General features: G+C 30.4%; 1 protein-coding gene across 8 annotated transcripts in view; it reads left to right on the top strand.

The window, feature by feature from the left end:
- LOC107065416 (UNC93-like protein) overlaps positions 1-25,687 on the top strand; it is a 39,884-nt gene that overhangs the window by 12,745 nt on the left and 1,452 nt on the right. For 7 of the 8 annotated variants that reach the window (XM_015319090.2, XM_089177653.1, XM_089177652.1 and 4 more), the window contains 4 exons: positions 6,550-7,256; positions 12,590-12,809; positions 18,954-19,116; positions 24,402-24,669. In XM_015319090.2, the coding sequence (XP_015174576.1) occupies positions 6,566-7,256; positions 12,590-12,809; positions 18,954-19,116; positions 24,402-24,669 (1,342 nt within the window). In that variant the 5' untranslated portion in view covers positions 6,550-6,565. Of the gene's footprint in view, positions 1-4,148; positions 6,304-6,549; positions 7,257-12,589; positions 12,810-18,953; positions 19,117-24,401; positions 24,670-25,687 lie in introns of those variants that run through there. The other variant, XM_015319089.2, reaches the window with a different exon arrangement.

Below are 25,687 nucleotides of genomic sequence, written 5' to 3'. Positions count from 1 at the left end.
ACAATCTTAAATTGTTCTTATTGCTGTTGTAATTTTTAATAGAATTATTTTTACAACTTTTGCATGCATACGTGTGTCTAAATTTATTGTCAAAGTACAGTAAAGGTTTGATTTTGTTATTGTCTTTCAATCAATTTGTAAACATATATTGCATTTTTCTTATTGGATAAACGATTCAGAGCTAAAATGAATTATAAATTCATTCAGTGAATCATCCTACATATATTATAAGTCTGATTGATATAAATCCTGATTTGATGTTGCTAATGTTTCTTTGGATATTGATTGTGGTGTTCCAGTTTTTCCTGTATTTATGTATTTTTATTAGTTCACTTATTACTTTATCAATGTCGTGGTTTGTGATACAAATTCCAACAGTACGACATACTTATATATTTTTGTTACTTATTGCTTCACCAATGTTATGTATATGAGTGTAAGACACGAGTATATCAATTACATATTTTATACTATTTATTTAATTTTGTAACATGATATTTGATCTATTATGTATTACATATAACAATTTCTATGTTTGTTAACTGAGTAATCGTTGGTTCATATTTCATCTTTTATTATTATTATTATTATTATTATTATTATTATTTTGATTAATTAATCATCATTTTCATTATTATTATAACATAGGATATTCGTGACGCTTTTATGCATACATTATACGTGTTGGGAGTTCGTCAAAGCTGACATAGCATTTCCGTGACCGTTTTGTTCGGTTTCTTTTTTTTTCGCGGATCAATTTACAAACAATGTCGTAGACAGAAAAAGAGAGAGAAAGAAAGAGAACCATGGAGGGGGGGGGGAGGAAAAAAACGGGCCGAATAACTGCTTTATTTTGAAAAGTAGAACATATGGTTCCGGACGAAAGTTGTCGTATTTGATTTTTTTTACAAAATTACATGACGCAGAAAATAAACCAAACAATTTCTTATCTAAAAGAAAACAAAATATTTAATCCTTTTTTTCATTCTTTCGTTGAAATGAAACAAAAATTGTAGTTTTTGTCGAGTATCGCGTATTTGAAGCTAACAAATTCGGAATGAAAGAAAACCGAAAGTAAATACCAAGGATTCTGTTCTCACGAACTGAAATTCCAGAAGAATAATTGGGTAAAGAGTAACGGGGATGGGGAGGGGGAGGAAGGAAGGAATTTGATTTGATCTTATGGCGCCGGAAAGAAAATTGGTGGCGCTAAGAAAAATATTTCGTTCCCGATTAAAATTAAAGTTTGAAGGACGTTTATACTCGACAGGAGGATAACTGGTACAGCCCACTTACGATTATTCTTACGGCTTAGTCGTCGTTGTTGGTTCGCGAGGTGAATTCCACCCGAGAGCCAAGGTTTTGCGGATCGAGTTTCTGCATTTTCATCGTGAAAGTCGACATCGGTCTCGCGATTAAACGACAAAAAGAAATAGCAAAGAAGAAGAAGAAACGAATAAGAAAGGAGAGGAGGCGCCTTGCATCATTTATTATTTTTTTTTTTTAACTTAACGTCTAACCTTTTGCAAGCAATTGCAAATTTAGTTTCTACCGACGAGTCTAAAATCTAACATCTAGCATTTTTTTTTGGTTGGTTTTTCTTGTTGTTAGGTAATAAAAATTATAACGATGAGTGATGCGAGCGAGAAAATAGAATAAAATTTATTTTACGATTTATTTACGATTTTTTTTTTTTTTTGCAACTTGTAGACCATTTTTTCAAAATTGTCTGCACCATTTTCTTTTTTTTTTTTTTTTTAATTTTAAATGAAAATATTGAGTTGGCAAGAAAGTAATTTTGGCTTGCACCAATAAATAGCGTTATGTTTGTTTCGTTATTCTTTTGTTAATGTTAACATTTTTTAGTTATTTAATTTAAAGTTCATTTTTTTTTGTTTGTATAAAAACAATTAAGTTTTATTTCACACTAGAAAACCGAAATGACTTTCTTACCAACCCAATATAATCATTTATATTAACTTTCATTTTCTTTTTTATCAAATCATTCGTACAAACAATAATTATCCTTTCTTTTTTAGAAAAGTTTTGCGAAATAATCAATGATTCGTGATAGTAAAATTAAATGAAACACATATAGAGTTAACTCGTGATGAACTTCGAAGGTATAGTTAACGACCCATCGATATGTATTGTACAAAATACACACACGTGTGCTTATAATTGGATTCAATTATTGAAAAAGCGCAAAATTCGTACAGTAATTCTATCAATCGCAACAAATGATCGTTAATTGCGATCGATTAGAGTTGAGTCAGCATAGTACGCACGTGGCTAGTGCTATTGATTATCTGTTTACGTATGAGTGTTATTTGTGTGTGCCATGTGCGTGTGTATGCGCGTTCAGAATGAACAACCCGATCAAGAGATCAGATTTGTTTTACAAATATTCAGACTAATGAACAAATGATTAGCTTGTGTTTAATTAGTATTTTGATTCATTAGCAAAACTTAATCAATACTTTTTTTGAAAAGTTCAATGTGTCATTGAAATATTTCATTTTAAATGTGGCCAATGTATTTTTCAATTGAAAGGATCTTCCTTTAATTTTTCGTCTTTTGTTTATTTCATTGCATCTTTTTTTTGTAAATTTTTTGTTTTTAGAATTAAGAATGTTGTTATTACAGCAATGATATGTTTTGTCGGAGAGACACGTTTGATGCGTTACTGATTACTCGGCACGTAGATTCTAAATATTTATTGAAGTGGCTGTGATTTTTGTCGTTGCATAGGTTCTTAGAAAAGTAGAGAATGCACAACTTAAATAGATTCTTAGTAACAGAAATAAATATTGTAAAAGATTAGATATGAATTGTAAACATCATTTTGTCAATTTTAATCATTTTATTTTTAATATAGTTATTTATTATTATTATTATTATTATTATTGTTGTTGTTGTTTAATTGGTTGTCATTATTTTAATCTAATTTGTCATATATGAATTCTTATTTATTTTAGTAATTAAAAAAGGCATACCTTTGACGTAATAGAAAATTTGTTAAAAATTTATCGAAACATTTGTTATCAATTTAGATAACAAATAAAAAACAAATAAATTTGTAAAAAAAAGAACATTTACGAGAAAAGAAAGCGTTGTCGCGCATATGTGTTATTTTATACAACACGAATTCTATTGTTATCGCCCCTACCTGGCACGACCGGATCCTCGCCGCTAGTTATGCAATGTATAGATTATATTTTGCCTTGTTTCACTTTGTAGCCTCGTCACCTTCGTGTCTATGTGCCATCTTTAAACAGTCACTACAAGAACGTTATTATAACCGAATAAGACGTTATTTTCTTTTTTTTTCATTTTTTATAACCGAACGAGAACGAATTAACTCGTGAATTTGTTTTATAACTTTCGTACTTACGTACCCTAATAAATTTAGGGTTTAATTTGAACGTGTCAGTAAGTTCATGTTAAACAAAAAAAATTGATTATCGATGATTTATTTTACGATTTTAAAATCAAAACAAACGAGGAGTAATTAATTAACATAAGAAATGGGGAAATAGTAGTCTAATAAAAGATCGTAAAAGAGATTGATTTATTTTCGAATCGATTGATCGAGATGGAAAGCAAGTTGTTCGTTAACGACGAATAAGAATAGGCATTCTAACCCGAGGTATGTTGAAAATAAACGTAAAACGGTGAGCGGGTGGTCGGGGTAAAGAAGATAAGAGGGTGTGGTCGAGGATCGGCGATCTCTCACAATCAGTGGCACTTAATTGGGATGCGCGACGCGGTTTGTGTCACGGCGCGGCACCGACCGGTCACGCACTCGAATCGATTACATCTACGACAAACGAATCTACGAGCGTGCTCTCCTACGTGTTCTTTTCCATTCTTATAATAAGACTAACGAAATAAGAAAGAGAGAAATGGACAGAGAAAGAAAGAGAGAGAGAAAGGAAGACGTATAGGACATAAATACATGTGTACGTAACATGTAATTATAATGCAGTAGTGCGAGCTTGTAATTTGAAATTTATGAATACTTTTAAACTCATCTACCTAACGCATTTTAATTATTTTATCATAAGTTCTTAACAATTTAAAGTAATCAAAGATTATAAGGATCAAATTGGATCGTTCGTTTGATCCTAATTATTAAAATGTGACTGAACTAGGTTGTACCTTGCTTCGTATGTTTTTAATTTGATTCATTTACAAATTGAATATTAATTTATTAACAATATATTTTTTGGACGATTATGAATATTCGTAAATTAATAACAATTATTTTCATTAACTTATCTATGCATAGATACTTGTATTTTGTATATGTGCACGTTACATTAAATACAAGAATCTACTAACAACAACAACAACAACAACGACGACGATGATGCAGTTGCTTGGTGCAACTCGGCTTTGAGGTTATCCGCAAGGACATCCACATAACTCATGCTCGGTGTTAACTCAAGCTGATCGACTTGCGTCGATTCGAAAGTGCAAGGCGAATCGCTTCTACCTTCTCAATTCCCTCGCCCTCGCTATTTTCATTAAACTTAAACCATTCATTCAAGTTACGTGTCTTAATCCGTCAACGTAATTATGACGACTCAATATATTTGAGGATTATTTTTAAAATTATTTCATCATCTCGATAAAATCCTACGTAATAAGAAAAAAACGAAATATCTTTAATGAATCATTAATTAACGAAAGTATAAATAATTGGCCATTATAATAAATCGTAGAAATAATACGTGATCGTTAAACAACTTATACTTTTCCTGATATCGAATTAAACAATATTACAACTCATTTTTGATCATCCAGTCAGAAAATGAAAGAAATTATTATGCGACTGCGATTATATTACGAAATTATGCATAAATTCACGTACGAATAAGTCAAAATTGTTGGATGGAAAGAATACTGTAATATTCTTTTAGTCATCGCTCTGATAAAATTATCATTTATTTTGCATGTCTCTTAGTATTTCTTTTGTTTTCTTTGGAAAATAAAAGGAAAACCTGTTTGACAAGAAGCGTGATCTGTAAAAATAAAAATAAAAAACTAATTATTTATTCTAATTACTTTCATTCATTCTTTTATTCACGACTTTAGGACAAATAACATCGGTCTATAATGATTAATAAATTCATTCGAAAAAAAAGAAAAAATGAGAATACTAAATAAAGGAAAAGTCGTCTGGTTTGTGCTAATTTACAAAACAAAATAAACAAAACAAAGGATTAACTTGAATGTTCAAAATAGAAAATAATACTGTGCATTTTAGAAGAGGAAATTTATCAAGGTAAGCCGCTGAAGTTGAACTTAATGACATCAGGCTTTGTTCAAAAACGACTCTGACAGGTTTGACGTCACGTGTAAGATATTAACTTGACATACTCACGAAGAATAAAAGATAAAGCACGTTCGATCGGTTTCGATCATTATGATTTTTACGAGAACTTTCGAAGCGCATATAAGAATGCAGTACGTAGTTAGGCATGTAGTAAAAGGTATGTTTTAATCGTTAATAAATAATAATAATAAAAAAAGGTAGTTTTACAATTTGTATTCCCATTAAAGTAACAACGAACATTTTCCAAAATATTTTATTTTTACGTGTTCGAGAAACATGTGTTGCTGTAACCATGTGTAGTGATCGCATTGTTTCATATTTTTATTTGATTTTTTTTACTCCAATACAGAGGATAACACATTTGAGGGATGATATTTATTGTTGGTCATAGAAAATTCGGATAAACTTATTGTTGCTGTAGTAGATAGAAGGCTTAATGCGAACAATAGCAACAACAAGTGATCTGGCAATTAAGTTGGCACAGGAAGTTCTATACGTCAGCATATAGTCAGAATAGTATTCTCTCCCTCTCTCTCTCTCTCTCTCTGTGGTATATTATAAAGAGCGATGTGTACGTGCAAACGATGTAGTGACGGAGACGTATTGCCATAATCTCTGCACGCATCGGTGTATTCTATTCTATGAAAGGTAGGAGAAAATTGCATAAATATAATCAATGTTTGAACGAGGATGAATCGCCGAGGTAGTTACCGAGACTCTTACGTGCTGTACTACGATTATAATTGTACGCACTCGTGCAGATCGTTTTCATCAAGTAGATACTACCGGTAGCGAGAAATAGTCGATGTTGTTCTCGATCGCGATAGAAAATAGTAAACGGTATATCTTTAAACCAATGCAAAGTTAGTTTTTCGATCGGTTAGGTACAACTCGTTGTATATACCGCATATATCATTTGTCATTATCGGATAATCACCTTGGAAGTCATACACAATTCATAGGTGAGTCACGCATGAATTTTCATCATTTTTATGAGTCGATAATAATGGTCGGCGCATTTCGACGTTGTTAAAAAAGCTTTGCTTACCTAGATCGTCTTGAACGACTACGATAAGAAATATTTCTTTACACGTATACACAACAATCATTGTACTATTTCAATTTTGCAACAACGATAAATAATTTATACGAAAAAAAAAGAAAAACAGAAATAAAATATTAAAAAGATATTCGTTATTATTTCGCAGGTAGCCGAAACGTAAAATGGTGGCTTCGCAGAATGACGGGGGAAGAAGTGTGGGCGGCGGGGGTGAAAGCGAAACCGTTTACACGGTGACGGTGAGTGGTGTGGGTTACAGAAACGAAGGATACAAGGACGATGGTAACGACTGTATACCACCGGAACCACAAAAACCACCGCAGTTACCACCACCGGAAGATGATACGCAATCAAGGAGATTTAGACTTTCCCGGGATGAGAAGTGGCGAATTTTGAAGAACATTGGAACAGTCTCGGTAGCGTTTATGGTGCAATTTACTGCGTTCCAAGGGACAGCTAATCTTCAATCGTCGATAAATGCGAGCGACGGTCTCGGAACTGTTTCCCTTTCGGCGATTTACGCAGCCCTCGTGCTATCTTGCATTTTCGTACCGACATTTCTCATCAAGAGGTTAACCGTTAAATGGACGCTATGCTTGTCGATGCTTTGTTACGCGCCATACATCGGTTCACAATTTTATCCAAGATTCTACACCCTAGTGCCGGCTGGGGTCTTGCTCGGTCTCGGTGCTGCACCAATGTGGGCAGCAAAAGCAACATATCTGACACAAGTCGGTGGTGTTTATGCGAAACTCACAGATCAACCGGTCGATGCAATCGTCGTCAGATTTTTTGGATTCTTCTTTCTTGCATGGCAAACTGCTGAACTATGGGGAAATCTCATATCTTCACTCGGTAAGTTGTTTATCTATGTTATTATCATTTCTTTCTCTTCTTTCAACTTTTCGCACTATTCCAATTAATATAGTTTAGCGCGTTGTGTAGTAGTAGTAGTAAACGCTAGCGTGTTGTCCGTTTTACTTAACACTTTTCTCCGCTTATTCAGAGATTTGAATGAATGGGCAAGGCAGGTCGTATCCAATCGCGGAGCGCCGGCTATTAGTATTAAAGTAGTTCATGATTGATACAAGGAAGTCAGACGATGACCGATCAAACGCGAACTCTTTCCCTTAGCAAGCCATACTAAGGATGGTTTTCGTTATACACACGCGTATAGATCTCACAAACGATGCGACGTTTGTCTGTCGTTGTTAAAGAGAGAGAAAGAGAGAAAGAGAGAGAGTGAGCGAGTGAGAGCGATAAGGAACGCAAGAAGAAACAAGATTTATCCGGTATAAACTCGCGATAGTCGGTTTCCGTACCACTTCGTACACATTCTCCGATACCGTGTTGTTAGCTACCAATAATCCTATCCTTTCTTTTTTTTCTTGATTTCTTTTCTTTGTCCTCTCTCTCTCTCTCTCTCTCTCTTTCTCTCTTAGTCGTCTAATAAACTAAAACCATAAACAGATTAATTCGATGTTTAGTTAGTAAACAAATTTTCTCACGGTAAAATGTACCAATTATCCTCTTTAAAAATATTCAAAGTCTTATTTGTTGTTTTTAACAAAATTCCTCGGTAGATTTGAATTTTCGCGCCGTGATATTCCATTAACCGTTATCATTGATAAAGTATAGAGAATTGACATAAGCTCGTACGAGTCGCGCGGGAAAAGATCTTTTAAAAACGGTATAATACCTATTATTAGCATTGCCACTACGGTGAAAGTTTTCTCCTCTCGCGTTGAGTTCTTGAATATGTGTGTGTGTGTGCGTATGTAGCGTGCTAGCAGGTATGCGTCTATTGGCCAACGTGAATTCCACAATGGCGTTTGAGTTTCGCGCGCATGGAATATTATTAGGTTATCGCTAGAGTCATTTAAATACTTTAGGAAAATTCGATTTACAACACGATACTAAAATAAGTCAAATTATTATTAAATGTATAAGTAATCAATTAATTTTTAATTAATTACATCATTTTAATCATTATCTATCTTCTTGTCAATTTTTAGTATCTCGTTTGTACAAATTTCTTAACTGTGATAAAAAATATCTGATGCAAGTAATGACGAAAGTATTTTTAGCCTATGGTATATCATATATTTTGACATGTCAACTAAAGCAAAGATATTAATGCATCATTGTCTGTATTCAGTAGATAACCTACTTGAGATAGCTATCACATTTAAAACAATTAGCAATGAACAATTTTCTGAACCATTGTTGGGGTCTAGCAGCTTTCAAGAGATATCATAAATTGTTGTTGTCAATGTGTTAAATCTTGATAAAAAAATAAAGTAGCATGCAATAATGTATTTATAGAGTCTACCATTTTATTTTTAAATTATAGAAATCTTTTGTTTTATATATAAAACAATAAATCCATAATCTGTCTCTTGCGACAAACGATAACAAAATGTATTTTTTATCTCGTTAAAGACTTAAATTAAAATTAATTTCTTTATTAATAAAGGATCAACGATTTCTAATTCCCGTGTTACTAATTGATAATTAAGTTATTTTTTTGTACAAACGAGATGATTAAATTTAAAATAAATGAACGTTTGTTATTCTCATCCCAACGTTTTATTTTTTTTTTTTATCAAATTTACGATGAAAAGTAATTTATCGTTAGAAATATTCTTCGTCGTAACAATAAATATTAAAAAAAAAAAAGGTTTCTTATAAATTAGAAAAAAAATGCGATTTTTCAATTCAAGAAGAATTCGATTCGAGACACGTATGTCTGAAAAAGAAAATAAAAGTTTAACACGTTTCAATTGTCGTGTACGATAATTTCGACATAAGAGACAAGGAGAGACTTCAAGTTACTCGATAATAACATTTCTTCAACGTGAAGGGTTAGAATTTGTGTTAATAACTAATTATTAATCGTTCGTTCCTATACATTGTTTATAAATAAGCTTTAATAATTTTTTAACATCACAGGATCAATTCTAAAATTGTTTTTACGATTTAAACGATTTTAATTTATTGTTTGATATATTGTAAAAATTTGTAAAATATCTGATGAATTCTATTCATGTATTATTAATACATATTTGTCAAATTTGATCATTCGTTCTTTCTGATAGATGGATATTTATAATCGGAACGAATTCAATTAATTTTCTCAATAAATCATTAAACTATGAACAAGATAATCACATAATTTATTCCATAATTTATATTCTTATAAACAAACATATATCATTCAAATTTTCAATCATACGTTTTCTCTTATCTTGATTGACCTAGATAACAACATTTATTTACAAAAAAAAAAAAAAATTGTTATAAATATGTCCGTTGAAAATGAGACTACTGATTGTTCAGATTTAAGATTTCATATTGCAATAAATTATCGCAAGATAATATGAAGTCAAATGTGATCGAATAATAAATCTGTATCTTACAAATTAGATAAAACGATTTGTTCAAAGTGTCGTGCTAATATTTGTTACAAATTTTCTACTTGACGAAAAAGTATTTGAAAACATGATTCAAATTCTACGAATTTTGGAAAATAAAACGAATTGCAGTATAATTCATTTAAAACGTATGAGTTTTGACGTAGAAGTTTCATTGTACAAATAAGTTTGTCACTCGTTGTACATATAGTTAAAGATGATAATATATGTTTCATTTATTTGGTGGTAGTTGTTGTTTATGTTATCAAGCTTCCAGAGAAAAGATCCTTCTAGAAAAGTCGAAGTAAATGCCAGGAAACGATAGGACGGATGAGAGAGCACGTTGATCGTTTCCTTCTTTGCATAGTCGTGTATATATCAATGCGTTAACAGCGTTTATACAGCTGCGAATGAGACGCTTTCTCGTTATCATTAAGAGTATGCCATTTTGTACCATGTGTATGATAGATCGAGAGATTTGCGAGTTTGTTATCGATTGTTCAATAAGTTCATTTATTCTCATATATCATTAGAAAAATCTCAACTAATATTTCGCCGTTAGTATCATTGAAACAAAGAAACATAACGTTTCAATCAAAATTAATACATTCGTGATTAAAAATGCAATTCTATACGTCATCTTCAATTTTTTAAATGAATAATACCCTTGACGTATTAGTGTGTACTACGTTATTATAATATTATTCAATTTTAATTGTTAATTTGATTATTTCAATGTTGTTTCATTGTTTGTTTGTTTTATAATTATATTTTCTCGTTAACATTTTTAACCGAGGACAACGATCGTCGTGTACTTGATAATAAATGATGCAAATTAATTTAAATTTGATGCATCATTAATTTTTTTTTTTTTTGTTTTTTTCATTCAAGATGATATATTCGGGATTCCCTATCTTTAATAATCGTTTAATAAGCAAATTGTTACTTTGTGTATTTAACGTTATTACGTAAAACATAAAATGTTTTTTCAATTAGAAACTTATATTCGTTTAATAATAATAATAATAATAATAATAATAATAATATTAATAATATTATAGTAAATTATAAATAATATATACATAATATTATCTTGATAAGTATTATACTACTTAATTTTAAGTGTATGCGTCATCCTTCGAAATAATTCTTAAATCTTTGATCAGTAATCGCTAATTATTGATAATATTATTTCTTCATTTATTAATACATTTAATATTTCAAACAAATTATCTGCAGTATTCGACTAAACGTTATGTAATAATATGTTGCAGAGTATAAAATCATATATGCCGCGTTTTCGATTTAAAAGATATTTACCTCATTTACATCGTCCTTTTGAAAATGAATTAAAATAAAACTTGTGAATGATAATTGTCTCAAAAACAATGCAAAAAATATTTAAAAAAAAAAATATTTAAATATTTACGATCATTTGAAACACCTTGAATTTTAAGTACGAACAAAATGTTCATTTAAGTATATATGCCGTTGAGAAATAAACTAAAATTATTTTTCGAAAAATAACGTAATAACAAGAAAACAAAAAATAAGAAAATTAGGTATGAAAAATAAAAGATCCTAAAACGATGATTCGATTGTGTCTCGTATAATATAAATTGTTACGGGTGTAATACCGTTGATTACCATGAGACACCGGTCTAACCGTGACATCGATATCTCTCGATCACTTGAAACGTGGAGAGAGCCAATAAGCAAGCACAATCGATTTACGATCGACTAACACATTCGTAGGTGAACATAACACGAACATGGTATCGCATATCCTCTACGATCCTATCAACACCTGATGATGCAACTTGATGTATAAGATCTCTCTCTCTCTCTCTTTCTCTCTTTCTTTTTCTTTTTCTCTTTCTCTTTCTCTGTTATCATAGTATTTATAATATCATCATTTCATACACCGTCGAGTTATCGATTTATACAAAGATTGATATAAAATTCATGTACATTATCATACAGAAAGTTTCGAATCGTTAGCTGATTTCCATTTAATTTATTTTTCAAAAGATTCTCAACATTTTTTTTACATCCACTAATGTTCTTTTATATAATTTACACGTTCAATTTAAACCAATACTCGATATGAACTTTCTTTTGTACAGAACATCCTTTGCTAACTTTTACTTTAGAAATATAAACAAATAATCCATTGGAAACTTAGAATAATATTTAAAATTTGTCTTTATGGGATTCTAAGTAATAGTTTCTTTTTTTTTTTTTTTTGAAAAGGTAATTCGTATATAAACATTCGTTTTTTGTTTGGAAACAAAGAAATAATGTAAAACGTCATTTTTCTTATTTATTGACTAATTATACTACCTCCGGTTATTTCAAATGTATTTATTTAGTTGTTTTTTGCTTATTAATGTTTTGTTTCTTTGAATTTATACGAAGATTTCAAACTCTTGGTTGTTAATGTAACTAAGCTTCTTCGTTTCTATATACTTGAGAATATGACACCTCGATAGAATACGATCGAGTCAGGCCGTGATTTCCGGTGTAATACTGTAATCAACCTTTTCGATCTTTTCTCTAACATCACCTTGACGACGGAACTATCAATTAAAGCCCGTACAAAGCGCGTATTTTAATGTGAAAAGCAAAACATTTTTGTTTCTACGAATATTATATTATATTGCGATTTCTCTTTAAATTTATATTCCACTGTTTTCATTTTTTTCTTCTTATATTTTACTTTCTTATAAATTAAGCATTCAATTTAATTACATTTTATTTATTTCTTTTTTTTAGTACTGAGTGAGGGAGAATTTGGCAGCAGTGGTGGCAACAGTACAACCAGTTGGAATAAAATCAAATTATGTGGTGCTGAATTTTGCGTATTCGGCAATGGGGCACACGAAAACTTGGAGAGACCACCAGAATCAGAGATTTACAAAATCTCATCGATTTACTTGACTTGCGTCATCGTCGCAGTAATCATCGTCGCACTTTTCGTCGATCCTTTATCAAGGTAAGTAAACATTTTATTGTTTTTTTTTTTTTACAATTTTTCTCCAATCTTATCTCTTTATCATCATTTCGTTCATCATATATTTCTAATAAACAAATTTCTAATTATTATTCTATAAAATGTTGAAAAGACAAGTCGGTACATTTTTAAATTTTGGAACGATCTTATTCTACGATTTTCATTTTATTTTATTTATCAGTATTTGAGTCATAAGTTTAAAAAAAAATTTACTACACAAAATAATCTTAAACTTTCATAAAACGTTGAAGACACAAATCATCATTTTATCATCGAGTTTCATCCAATCCTATTTATCATATTACCAGTCATATTATTTTTACGATTAAATTTATATATATATATAAAAAAAAAAAAAAAAATCATTTCAATCCATACTCAAATTCTGAAACAAAAAAGTGCTAATAATTTCGTTTAATTTGAATTTTGATAAAAACCCTACTAAAAAAAAAAAAAAAAAAAAAATCAAACGAAAAGGAAGAATAATTTGTATATGTCGGACCATTTCTCGGAATTTCGTTTGTATAATTCGTCGTCCGCAAAATAGTAGCAGAAGATGATACGAAGCGTCGTTTTTTTCCAGAGGAATATTACGAAACCCGCCTTAATGAGCGAGTATCGCGAGATCCGTGGGTATCCCCCTTCCCAACCCCCTTCTCTCTCTCTCTCTCTTTTTATTTCTCTCTCTCTCGACGCGATATCGCCATAAACATTGCTCTGTTCATGATTGCAAAATAGCGTACATCCTGACAGGATACATAGATGCAAAGCCACCGACCACGTCGTTACGTAATACCACGATCGTAACGATCGCGATTTGTACTTATTAAAAATACTACGACGGCTAATCCAAATTACACTTCGTTTCTTAAATACAAAACTTAAGCGGTTGATTTATAACTGCACATCAAACTAATGTGTCTGAATTGATAGAACAATTAATTTCGTTCCTTTATGTTTTTTTATTGTTCATTTTTTTTTTTTTTTTATGGACTATAATACGATAGAACAAAAATAATAATAAAAGATAATTTTCGAAAAGGATTAGTCGGCGCCATAGGGGAAAAAAATAAAAATAAAAAATAAATAATAAAAAAATTGTTTTAAGAAGTGATTAATAGCAACGAATCATCGTCCGAACGAGGAAACGAAATAAAAAGTGTTTTATTGAAAATTATTGATTAAATTGACTCGTAAATCACTAATCATTGCTGCGGGTACAAATGTCGAATGATTCAGAATAAATGCTTTTTTTTTATTATTATTATTATTATTATTATATTTTCTCCCTATATTATGATAAAAATATTGTAATAGTATAAACACCTGGTTTAAAAAAGATATAGGTATGTGTATTGTGAAATCGACTGAATTTTTGGGGTATTTTTTTTTTTATTTTATTTATTTTCTTTATAAAAATTGATACCTAAAATATGTGTTGGTCGTGGAGAAAAACAGGTAAAAATACCAACAGCGTCGTTTCACTTATGCCGGATGTATGCAATATTTAATGGCAGCCCGTTGATCAAATTATTATAGTCGAAGTAGGTTGGCTGGATCATTTGATGTTGCGAAGGCTTCATAGAAAATCTCATTTTCGCGTGTTAGTTAAACGAGAATCTAACAACGAGTACGAGCACGTGCAAATTTACTATACCAAACTACTTGCAAAATTTCTTACTCATATTAAATGACACGATTATTAAGATACAAAAAGATGTCGTTAACGAACACTATATTTTTCGTACGATACGAATATAATTGTTTTATCTTAATAACATTTTTTTATTTTAATCACCCGCCCCCCCCTAATATCGATCATTTTATTTAAATTCATAAACAATTTCATTTGTTCGTTGGTATACGAATTTAGTTGTCTTTCTTTTTCAATTTGTTTTTTATAGAACACGAAACAAAAAAGTTAGTAAAATACGATCAATAATCACGAATCTATAAAAATAATAAATAAATCCATGATAATATATTTAAATGAATTATAATAAACGAACTAAATTCCAATTGAATAACAAATTCTTGATATCTTCATAATAAACGATACTACACCGAAGTATAATGATTAATAATTAATTCTATATCTATTTTATATAATTTGAATAATTGATATTTGCATAATACAATTAATTGGTATCAATGAAAAATTTCTACGTTGATTAAAATGGCGACTATCTTTTGAACTGTAGTAAAAAGATTGAAAAAAGAGATCATCGAAAAATGTAAAAATATTCATAAATAAATGTCGTGTTTGATTCGCCATTCTTTTATGACACATATCGTTTTATTTGTACGACTTTAAAACCGGAAACGGATATGTATCCTAGGTTCAAGAGAAACAAGTCTCTTTTTCTTTGATATCATGCGGCCCTGGGATATTACGAATTATAATTGACTACCTCTAATGATTCTTAACCACTTCGTGCAAGAAGCGGAGGGGATACTTTGAACGATCGCATGAATGAAGCACCGTGCCACCGGACGGCATTGCTCGGATTGCGTAATCAAACAGGAATTACAAAATTTGCATTTTTTGATCGATGCACGTGTAACTAAATGTGTATCTCTTTATTTTCCAATGTTACATTAAACTATTATGTTTCTTTTTAACGTTACTACATTCAATCAATGCTTTTTTTTATGTAATACGTTTATTTAATGCTTTCGTTAAATACACTTGTCGTTTATTTCAAATTTACGATCGACCCTTAAAATTGAATTTAATTATTTTTCTCTCAGATTCTTTGGAAATTAATTTAATGATTTTTTTCTTTTTCTTAAATAGAATCCTCACACATTCATTTAAAATTAAATTTTAATTAATTCTCTGATTGATTCTTTGAAAATCGATTTATTTCTTTGCTTTTTTTGTTTTCTTTTGTTCAAATGCAATACTTAAAGTTAAATTTAATTATTTCTCAGATCAATTCCTTGCAACTTTATTTAATCATTTTTTTTTTTCAAACGGTGCTCTTAGAATTAAATATAATCATTTCTCGGATTGATTTTTTACAAACACATTAGTAATCGATTTAATCCTTTCGCTTAATAGCGAGTAGATAATGATTATACTGCCACTGCAGTGACGGGTCAATTGAAACTCATTGTCAGAGTTTAATATCTGCATTTTTTTTTGTTATATCATGGAAGTTTATTTATTGTTTTTAATATATTATTTCAAATTAAATTACAAATAATTGTTAACAAATATCTAAACGGATAAATTTACTCTTTGTCAATTATTATTACCATTCGGTGTAAGTTTATTGTTCGTAATAACTAATTGTATTTTTATTTGAAATCAAATTAAATAAAATTCTGAAGAAAAATCTTTATGCAAAAATTTAACAGTAACATATAATCATTTATTGTTAATAAAACAATGTTCGATGTTTGATAACTTTTAGTCAACGAATATAATTAATAAGAGTAACGAAATGTATAAATGTACGTTAAATGGTTGACTCGTATCCCTTAAAAGTAGGCAACGCATTGAACAGACGCAACATCTGAGTGTACGCTTATATGAATCTTCTCATCATGCTCGTTATTTTTCCTATTTTTATTTTCAATTAAAAAAAAAAAGAATAAAAAACACACAAGAATAAAGAAAACAAAGTCTGTGATATCTCCAGATACTACGAGCGATATTACGTAAAGTTGTTAGAAAAAGAGAGAGAGAAAGAGAGAGACGAACGTTAGATCCCAACGTGTCGCGTCGACGATGCCGATATCTTTTTCACATCATGGTAGTTTCAAGGCTACGAGTCGTAACGGTTCGTTCAAGCCAAGTCTTTTCTGCTCGGATGGAGAACTTATGCTCCTTTAAAGATCCTACCATTCTTTATTAGACTATCATTACTTTTCTTTATCCAAGCAAAAACTCGTACTAGTCATCCATGTGCCGATGGTAATTACGACAGTGAATTTAAGTGAACATAATTTTTTGTATTTTTATTTTTACAAATTCATTTTATCATTTATATATTCTATTAAGATAATTTATATAATAGAATAAAAAATTATAAACCATGATTTATTTTATGAACTTTGTTTTTTAATCAACTGTCGTAATTATAGACACGTATGATCATATTTGGTTTCTCTTGCATTCTTTCGTGTGTCGGTAATCATGATAATGAATATAAAAGTGAACAAATTTGAATATAATAAATTGTAAAATCATTTTTAAAAAAATTGTCTAACTTAATCCATCATTATAATCATTTGCATGTATGCTAGTTCGTTCAGTTTAACATTTTACCGTGATTCTTATTATAAAACAATAACTTGAGTAGGAAATAAATAAAAATGATATTAATCAACGAGAATGCATGTTTCTCGGATCATACTTAATGCAACAGAAAATAAATAGCGATCGAAAGCCTTTATCCTTGTGAAAGGAGATAAAACAACACTTGATGACCTTGCAAGGCTGAGTAGCCGATCGCGTATGTGATACCGTGAGAGAAATAGTAACAGCAATAATTAACACCTTTCTATACCCATTTACCTTTTTTCTGAAATTATTTTCTTCTTATCCTGACTACATGTATCTTACGTATCCATGATATGTAAAAGTTTTTTAAAGGAAAAAAAAAAAAAAAAATGAAAAGAAATAATACAATTTATGATTGTAGAAATTTCCCGTTATGCACAATCACACGATCGTGAACCGTAAAGCAGCAGCTACAGAAACAGCAGCAGTTTTTCCGATTGAGAGGAAGTCGTTTGTTTCTCGAGCGATGCTGATCAATGAGTCAGTGTTTCGTTGAATTATGTATCTAGATTGCTTGGGAATGCATCTTACGCTTGTAATGTCCATTAGCTGCTCTCTTTCTCTCTTACTCTGTCTGGGTCTTTTTCCATTACTATGCTTGATACCAAGTAATGTGTAATAGTATAATAAAATTTTCATTAACATGCATGAACGCATTGCAAAAAAAAAAAAACACGTAATTACGCGGATAATTCGAATTAACCAGAAATTCATTTTCTTCTTTTAACCCCAACACATCTACAAATTTCTCAGAAAAGTAATCAAGAAAATGAACGTAGGAAGAAAAAAAAATAAAAGAACAAAAGCAAAAGATGCAACCAAGAGAGTTTGATTAGAATAAAAGAAAATTACGTAATAATAAGAACGGTTAGATGATAGGAATTGATGTTAATCTCATCGGGTTGTGCGTGCATGTATGCGTGTATGTGTGTGTGTGTTTGTGGGTTTTTTTTGAAAAGCCTAGGCGAGAACCGAGACCTCGAGATACCGCATTCGTACAACAAGCTCTTGTCCACCTCGAAAGTATCCGTAGCTTCGGCTGGTCCAAGAAAGTCAAACGGCAGAACGTGTTCTCTGGAATGCCGTCTGGGTTGGAACATTTGCCAAGAGAGGAGAACGTACGCTGTGCTGTTGTTGGGAGAACGCGTTAAGCCGTTTAATAGCGCCAACCTGAGATTTATCTTGCAAATTCGCTGTCGTAGTCTCTCCTCGGGACCTGGAGAATCGTTGGATGAACTACTCCAAGTTACCAACACGTTCATACTCAAGTATTGTAAGTTAGTTTTAGAAACTTTGTTTCTGGATTCTAATCATCGTCATCAACATCTTCGACTGAGTTGTTGGAATTCGTGTAACACTTGGACCACGATAAGAATTTCTTCTTGTATCGAATACCTTTGCATATTTTCAACAATCACCTGTTCTCATTTCTTTGACATATTTAATTCCTGTTTATAATATACGCATAAACAACAACAACAAACAACAAACAGCAATAACAACAACAACAACGACAACAAAATTGGAAAATGGGAAAAAAAGTTTACAAAAAATATGTAAACAAATAGTAGCGTCCAACATCCGTTCATAAACGTAGTCGTCATTACAGTGCTTTTTAGTGGACGTAAACGACGTCATTAAATTTCTCGCGAGACCTCGAACTGTCGTTGATCGTAAACTCCCAATCGAGATAGCGAGATTAGAGTCTTGTTTTCGTGTCTTTCTTTTTTTTCTTTTTTTTTTTTTTTTCTTTACGTCTTTCAATCAAACCATACATACACACATAGAAATACTATAATAAATGTCTCATGGTAAATTGAATTTTTTATGTGCAGATACGGGGAAAAGCAAAGACGTGCCGATAGTCAAGAACTCAGTGGTATTCAATTACTTTCGGCGACCGCTTATCAACTAAAGAAACCTTATCAACAGTTACTTATACCCATCACGGTATGGATCGGCATGGAGCAGGCCTTCATCGGTGCCGATTTTACTCAGGTAATATTTTTTTTTATTAGATAATAATTATACGTTAATAATATTGTTTTGACTGGAAAATACTGGCTAATTTACAAATATATATATATATATATATATAAACAAATTTTTTAGAATAATTTTCCTAACAAATTAATGATATTAATATTAGTTTATCCCGGAAATTACATGGCAATTTATAAATGCATACATTAGATTTCTATATTTAATAGACAAACAACATTTTCACAAAATTGGCAAACACTTTCCAGCCGATTGAACAGACGTTTGTACATTTAATTTGTTGTGTGTGTTTATTTTTTTTTTTTTTTAAATACCGATCTCGAGAAAATTTATATAATATACTGAAAATAATCATCGGTAAGAACTTTCTGGGAAAACCGATACTTACAATTAGTTAGTTCCAATCAGTGTACGTTCAGTTTTCGCTAACGTCGTACAGACAAGTCCAACGAAGTTGCGAGTAACCTACTTCTGAAGAAACTCGAAGGCTGAGCTGTAATGGAAGCTTCTCGTCGGTCGTTGAGCCGTATGACCGGTCGGTTGGTCGGTCGTTTGGTCGGTTTGTCTCTCCTCTCTCTCTCTCCCTCTACCTCTCCTTCTCCCTCTCTTTCTTCTTCTCCTACTCTTTTTCTCTTTCTTTTACTTACTTTTTACACTCTTCTCGCTGGCGCCAGAGATTATTTTTGCCGATCCGCTCAAACGATGTCGAAGAATCATCATTGGGCTATTTTATCCTTATTCTTAACCATTTCTCCTTCTTCTTCTTCTTCTTCTTCGTGTCTTCCTTTCTTTTTACTTTTCTTTATCCCCCTTCCCCCATTTCATTACCATAATCTTTCTCCTCTTTTAACCTCTCAATCGTTCATGGTATGTGTATACGTGTATGGTTGCGAGTCAATACCACTGATATAAGTGAGAACTTTTATAAGAAGCGATCATCTTTTTCTACAAGAGTTATGGCATAGCAACCGTTGGCAAGGACGTTCGTTCGGAAAAGAAGACTCGGTCGACGTCCGACGATTTATATTTTTCGATACAATCCTTTCCGAGAATACATAATTCGTTAATTTCTTTTTAATATTATAAGAAATAATATAATCATTGGAAACGATACTTTTTTTTGTTCTTTTTTTTCTTTTTCTAAAAGATTTCTTCATTCGATTTCCTTGAATACTTATGACGAGTTTAGTCCCGTGTTATATGAATGTGTTGTTATGCGAAAGTTTTCACCTCGTGAGAATTTCACCTACTAGAAATAAACCTTACGTAAAAAGTATCGAGACACAATCGTGCAAATAATTTTAATCCGATCGCAAAATATTGGATTGAAATTTGTATTAAATAAAAATTATCATAGATATGTCCTGTCGATTTACAAATATATAAAAAAAAAACAGATGTGTGCAGATCACACACGGTAGAAGTGAAACTTTCAAAAAAAACCAAGCTTCGAGACGTGAATATATCAAAATAATTGAATTGTAATACAGTGCCATCTATTGAAAGAACCTTACAGAACCTAGATAACCTCTAAATAAAAATCTTTAAATTAGTAATAAAAAATAATAAAAAAAAAAAATCGCGATAAAAATTGTGCTATGTGCTAAGTTGAAAAAAAATCACGTGAAATTTAACTAAATTTCATTAAGATAAGTTGAGTAGTTTCGAAATTATTAGTGGACAAACATATTGTGACACTGAATTTTTATCTATAGAATTTTATTAATTAATTAATTATTATATAGAATTAAATAAAATATATAATTAAATATATAAAATTAAATTATATATTGAATTTTATTAATTAATTAATTATTTTTGTTTCATCGGTTTCACGTTCTTCCGTTTCACGATTTTCAAATCACCCTGATTCTAAAGAAATTTTCACTTCAATATATAAAAGTTTGATCTTGAAATTGTATTGACAAAATATCGGTACCAACATTCCAAGCAATCCGGTAATATGTAAGGAAATATAAATCGTTATTTTAACAGTTTTTCCAGTGTATATTTTTGTTCCAAAAAGAATAATAAAAAAGAAGAAGAAGAAGAAGAAAAAGAAAAGGAAACGAGTTGATTTATTTATAAGTAACGTAGATTTTACTTTAAAGGGAAACGAGAAACTCTGGTCGATACGTTGTTTAAAACTCGTTGCACGACGACGACAACGACGACAACGACGACGACGACTTCTTCGAGCTTCGAAGGCAAACTGGAAATGATAAAGAAAAAGAAAAGATAAAGAAGAAAAATAATCGTTGATTTTCTAGCCCTTCGAGGCTCCTCTTGACGTCATTGCACTTTCCATTCTAGTTTTAAAACCAAAGTTGTAGAAAATGTATCCGCGAAGTAAGCAAGGCGAAGGTCATCGGTCCTTGCGTTGGTAAGGATTCATCACGGCCAACCACTACCTTTTTCTAACTCCGTGTCATTTTCTTGCAAATCAACTTTTTCTTCATCTCTTTAGATACTTACAAACGCAACTAATGTGAATATATTTTAGTCATCAATGCATAAAAGTTACAATACATTTTATACATACAATATATACAATTCATATTGATTCATAAATGCATATGTTCAATTTTTATTACAACTTTTCATAAAATCGGCAACAAATATTTGGACAATATATATATTTACATGAATATAATAATATTATATTATTATTAATATTATATTAATATCTAAATAATAAATATATATATATATATATATATATATAATAATATATTATATAATATAATTCATGAACTAATCGGTGAGTTACAAAATAATAATTATTTTAAAAACATTCCTAATCAAAAAATAAATCTTTTTGTTAAAAATTAAATAACAACGTTCCAATAATAAATATAATAATATTTTTATAATATCCATTAAATTAAAGTTCTCAACAAAATCATAATAGTATTTGATTCTTCGTATGATTCAAAGGTATAATATAAGAGTTACAAATACGATAGAACTTTTTTTATTCTTCGTCTTGTTCGAATGAAAAAGGTACTCGGCCGCGTTAGGTTGGCGCGAAAAGTGCAACGACTGGTGCTATCGAAGAAACGAACGAACTTTTACGAACGAACGAACTCGTCTTAAAACTGGTCCGACGAGAGAGGAGTGCATTCGCCGATGAGGCCAGGTAATTGGGCAATTAAATGGCGAAAGAGAAATAAAGAGAGAAAGAGAGAAAGAAAGAGAGAGAGACGTTGACTCTTATCTCTTTTCCTCTTTTTCCTTTCCTCTCTCTTCTCCTCTCGTCACTCTTTCTCTCTATCAGACGTGTGCGCTTATGCACTGACTCCATTGAGTCAGCTGGCTCGATATAAATAGCTTGCGATCTTATTCTCGCGATACCGCTTCCAAACCTGAAATGTTATGTACCTGTATCTCTTCTTCACCTGCAACATCAGCATGCACGCACACGTGCATCTCCATTTAACCAGGCTCGATCTCGTGAACGCTTCAGGCTATACAGGATGATTCAGATATTAACGTTCATTCGTTCGTTCTCTTGAAAATGCATCTAACTAATAAAAAAATGTACATTTATTTATTTTTTTTTTTTTTTTGAATCGACGTTTGCTTCATCCTTCGACTATAACGAGTATTTATATATTAATTTCTTTTGTTTTGTTCTATTGTATTATATTATTTGAAGTGATGTAGTATGAGCGAGAATCGTTGAAATATCATCTTATTGAATAAACAAAGTTAGTATATTTCTTGAGAAAAGAGCAATATCGATTGATCAGATATCGTCCTAAGTGCGAAGGCTCGTTCTTGAATACTCGATAATTCGAGTTCCTCGACCGAGGATGGAATTTAAATTTTATCGAAAGGATTTTCCCGATATATACGTCAAATAACAAGCTCGGCTCGTTAAACCTTACCCACCTATCGTGTTTATTTACTGCATACTCGCGTAATAATATATATCCATATATATATTTATGTACAGGACATATCTAAGTATAGATAATACTTATATATATATATATATAAATAAGTACACAGTTACATTCATTGGTCTTAGAAATTATCCAGGAATTATTAGTGGAATAAATGTGAACAAAGTTGTAAATTAGTAATCTGTCCATGAAAATTCTTTGTCTAATAAACATTATAATGTAGCAATATCCAATATAATATAAAACATATTCGAACAACTTTGATGAAATTCTTTAATTGGCATAGCGCGTTAAAAGAAACCGATTCCATTCGTGTTATTCTTCACTGTGCAAAGCTATAATACGTCATTTCAATGTCATTTTTCTACCACTTGTAGAAGTATCGTCCTTTCCATTCCAACGAATCCAGGGTCATGTAAGTCTTTGATTTCAAAATACCGGTTCGTGCATCGAGTACCTACGTCACGATTCGATCAGAGTCTGTCTTGTTTACAACTCTCCAACCATAAGCACACCCGATGTCGAACTGATTGGAACGATCATTATCTTTTTCCTTTGCCAATTTATTTCTAAATAATAACAAGTGACACGGTGAAAAGTCTCAAATGTTTTTATTTTTTTGAATAAATAATTGCATTTTTAATTTGTATTGTTAGAACTACGCGAATAACATTGGCAAACACAAAACTCATATATGCAGTTGTTGTAACATTGAATTGAATTTTTTTTTTTACAAATTATTATTATTAATTAGTAATTTAGATGAACCATGGAAAAGGAAACACTGGTCCTTAAAGTTTGTTAAAAAGGAAAAATTTTAACAAATAATCTTTTTTTTATTGAGGATCATAGAAAATTTATAATATCGAGTTGCTTGAAAAATTTGGACCAATTTATAAATAGGAATACATACGATATATATTTTAATTTTTATAAAAATAATTTATATAATTAAATGATTGTATATAAATTAAATAAATTTATAATTATAAATTTGTAATTTAAAAATAAAGAAACAAATAATAAAAAATGTATGTATAGTCGAGGAAATGTATAAATACTTTTATAAGTAATGCAATAGTTTGCATTTGGAATGCAAATAATATTGGTATAAGTAAATTTAATAATAAATAATATATTTAATAATAATAAATTTAATTTAAAATAACAATTTTTCAATAATTAATTCCAATAAAAATTTAATTGTAAATAACAATTAGTAATTATTTTTCTATGATGTGAATAAACACTCTCTCTCTTGAGTTGTTCACTTAAAAAAATTAAATTTCAATTCCATTAGTAAATTTTATTGATCATTAATAGTGAAATCACTAAAGAGAAATAAAAAATCTTGAATTTTTTGTTTGCTTTCAGGCATACATCTCTTGCGTTCTGGGCGTTCACAAAGTGGGATACGTGATGATATGTTTTGGAGTGGTAAACGCAGGTTGTTCCTTGTTATTCGGTTCTCTCATGAAATTCGTAGGAAGACAGCCATTGATGGCACTTGGTGCCATCGTTCACGCCTGTCTAATAGTTGTGTTGCTTCTTTGGAAACCACGCCCGGATAACCCTTACATTTTTTATTCGGTTTCCGGTCTTTGGGGAGTCGGAGATGCTGTCTGGCAAACGCAAGTTAACGGTTAGTATTATTTAATAATTTATGATAAATATAACAGATCGGAATACAAATTGCTAATAATGATCGTTTTAGAATCTTAAATAATTTTCAAAATTCCTCCTTTTTTTTTCTTCAATCAATGATGAACGAATAATCGATATCGTAAAACTGAATTTTCCTTATTTCGTCCTATATTCATTTTTATTTAATCTTCTCTGTGATAAACGTAAAAGAAGAAAACAATTTTAAATTTGCCTACGAAGAGATGAACACGTGTTCACGGACGTGATTTTTGCTTCCTTACAAAATGTTTTTTTTTTTTAACGATGTTATTTTTCAATTTTTTTTTTTTGTATCATCAATAGATAGACAAATAAACGTTTTTGCTCATGAATATCCTGAAATTTTTAGTCATTATGAATATGGAAAGGGTTATGATGAAAACACAGCTCCGGGTCCAACACTCGTCACTTTTTTTTCGCCGAATCGGACAGTTAAAGACGAAGGTGATTGGATTAAAACCTGTATATAACGTGTCAAGTTTTTGTGAGATATATCATTACGTCATAGGGTATAATAGCTTAGAATAACGGTTCTAATGAATTACATTAGTCTTACAATTAGAATAATCTATCAAAAGAATTCCAATATGTTTTCTTTTCTTTTTCTTTTTCTTTTTCTTTTTCCTATACCTCAATCATTTTTATCAATAAAAGCCTCATATAAATTAATAGCACATTAATACTCGTGATTTGTACGGTTTTATGATATTTACATTGAACACAATATTTAACAAATTGAGAACTCGTTTGTCCAAAAAATAATCTCTTAAGTTGTCCAATAATTAATAAATAAATATTAAAAATTGCACACACTTATTAACAAATTTAATTCTATTTCAAAAAACAAAAAAAATAACATTCTAGATAATTGGATTTTTTTTCTTAATCTATCAAGATACACCGAAAGTATACAATTAACCTAACCTAATGCATATTATTGGAATCAAAAAAAAATATAATTAATAGTTAACGAGTTT

This window comes from Polistes dominula, unplaced genomic scaffold (assembly GCF_049000335.1).
Source record: "Polistes dominula isolate Pdom_NZ unplaced genomic scaffold, Pdom_raw_medaka contig_24, whole genome shotgun sequence".
NCBI lineage: Eukaryota > Metazoa > Arthropoda > Insecta > Hymenoptera > Vespidae > Polistes > Polistes dominula.
The sequence above is the reverse complement of the archived record's forward strand: the minus strand, read 5'-3'. Positions and strand labels throughout refer to the sequence as shown.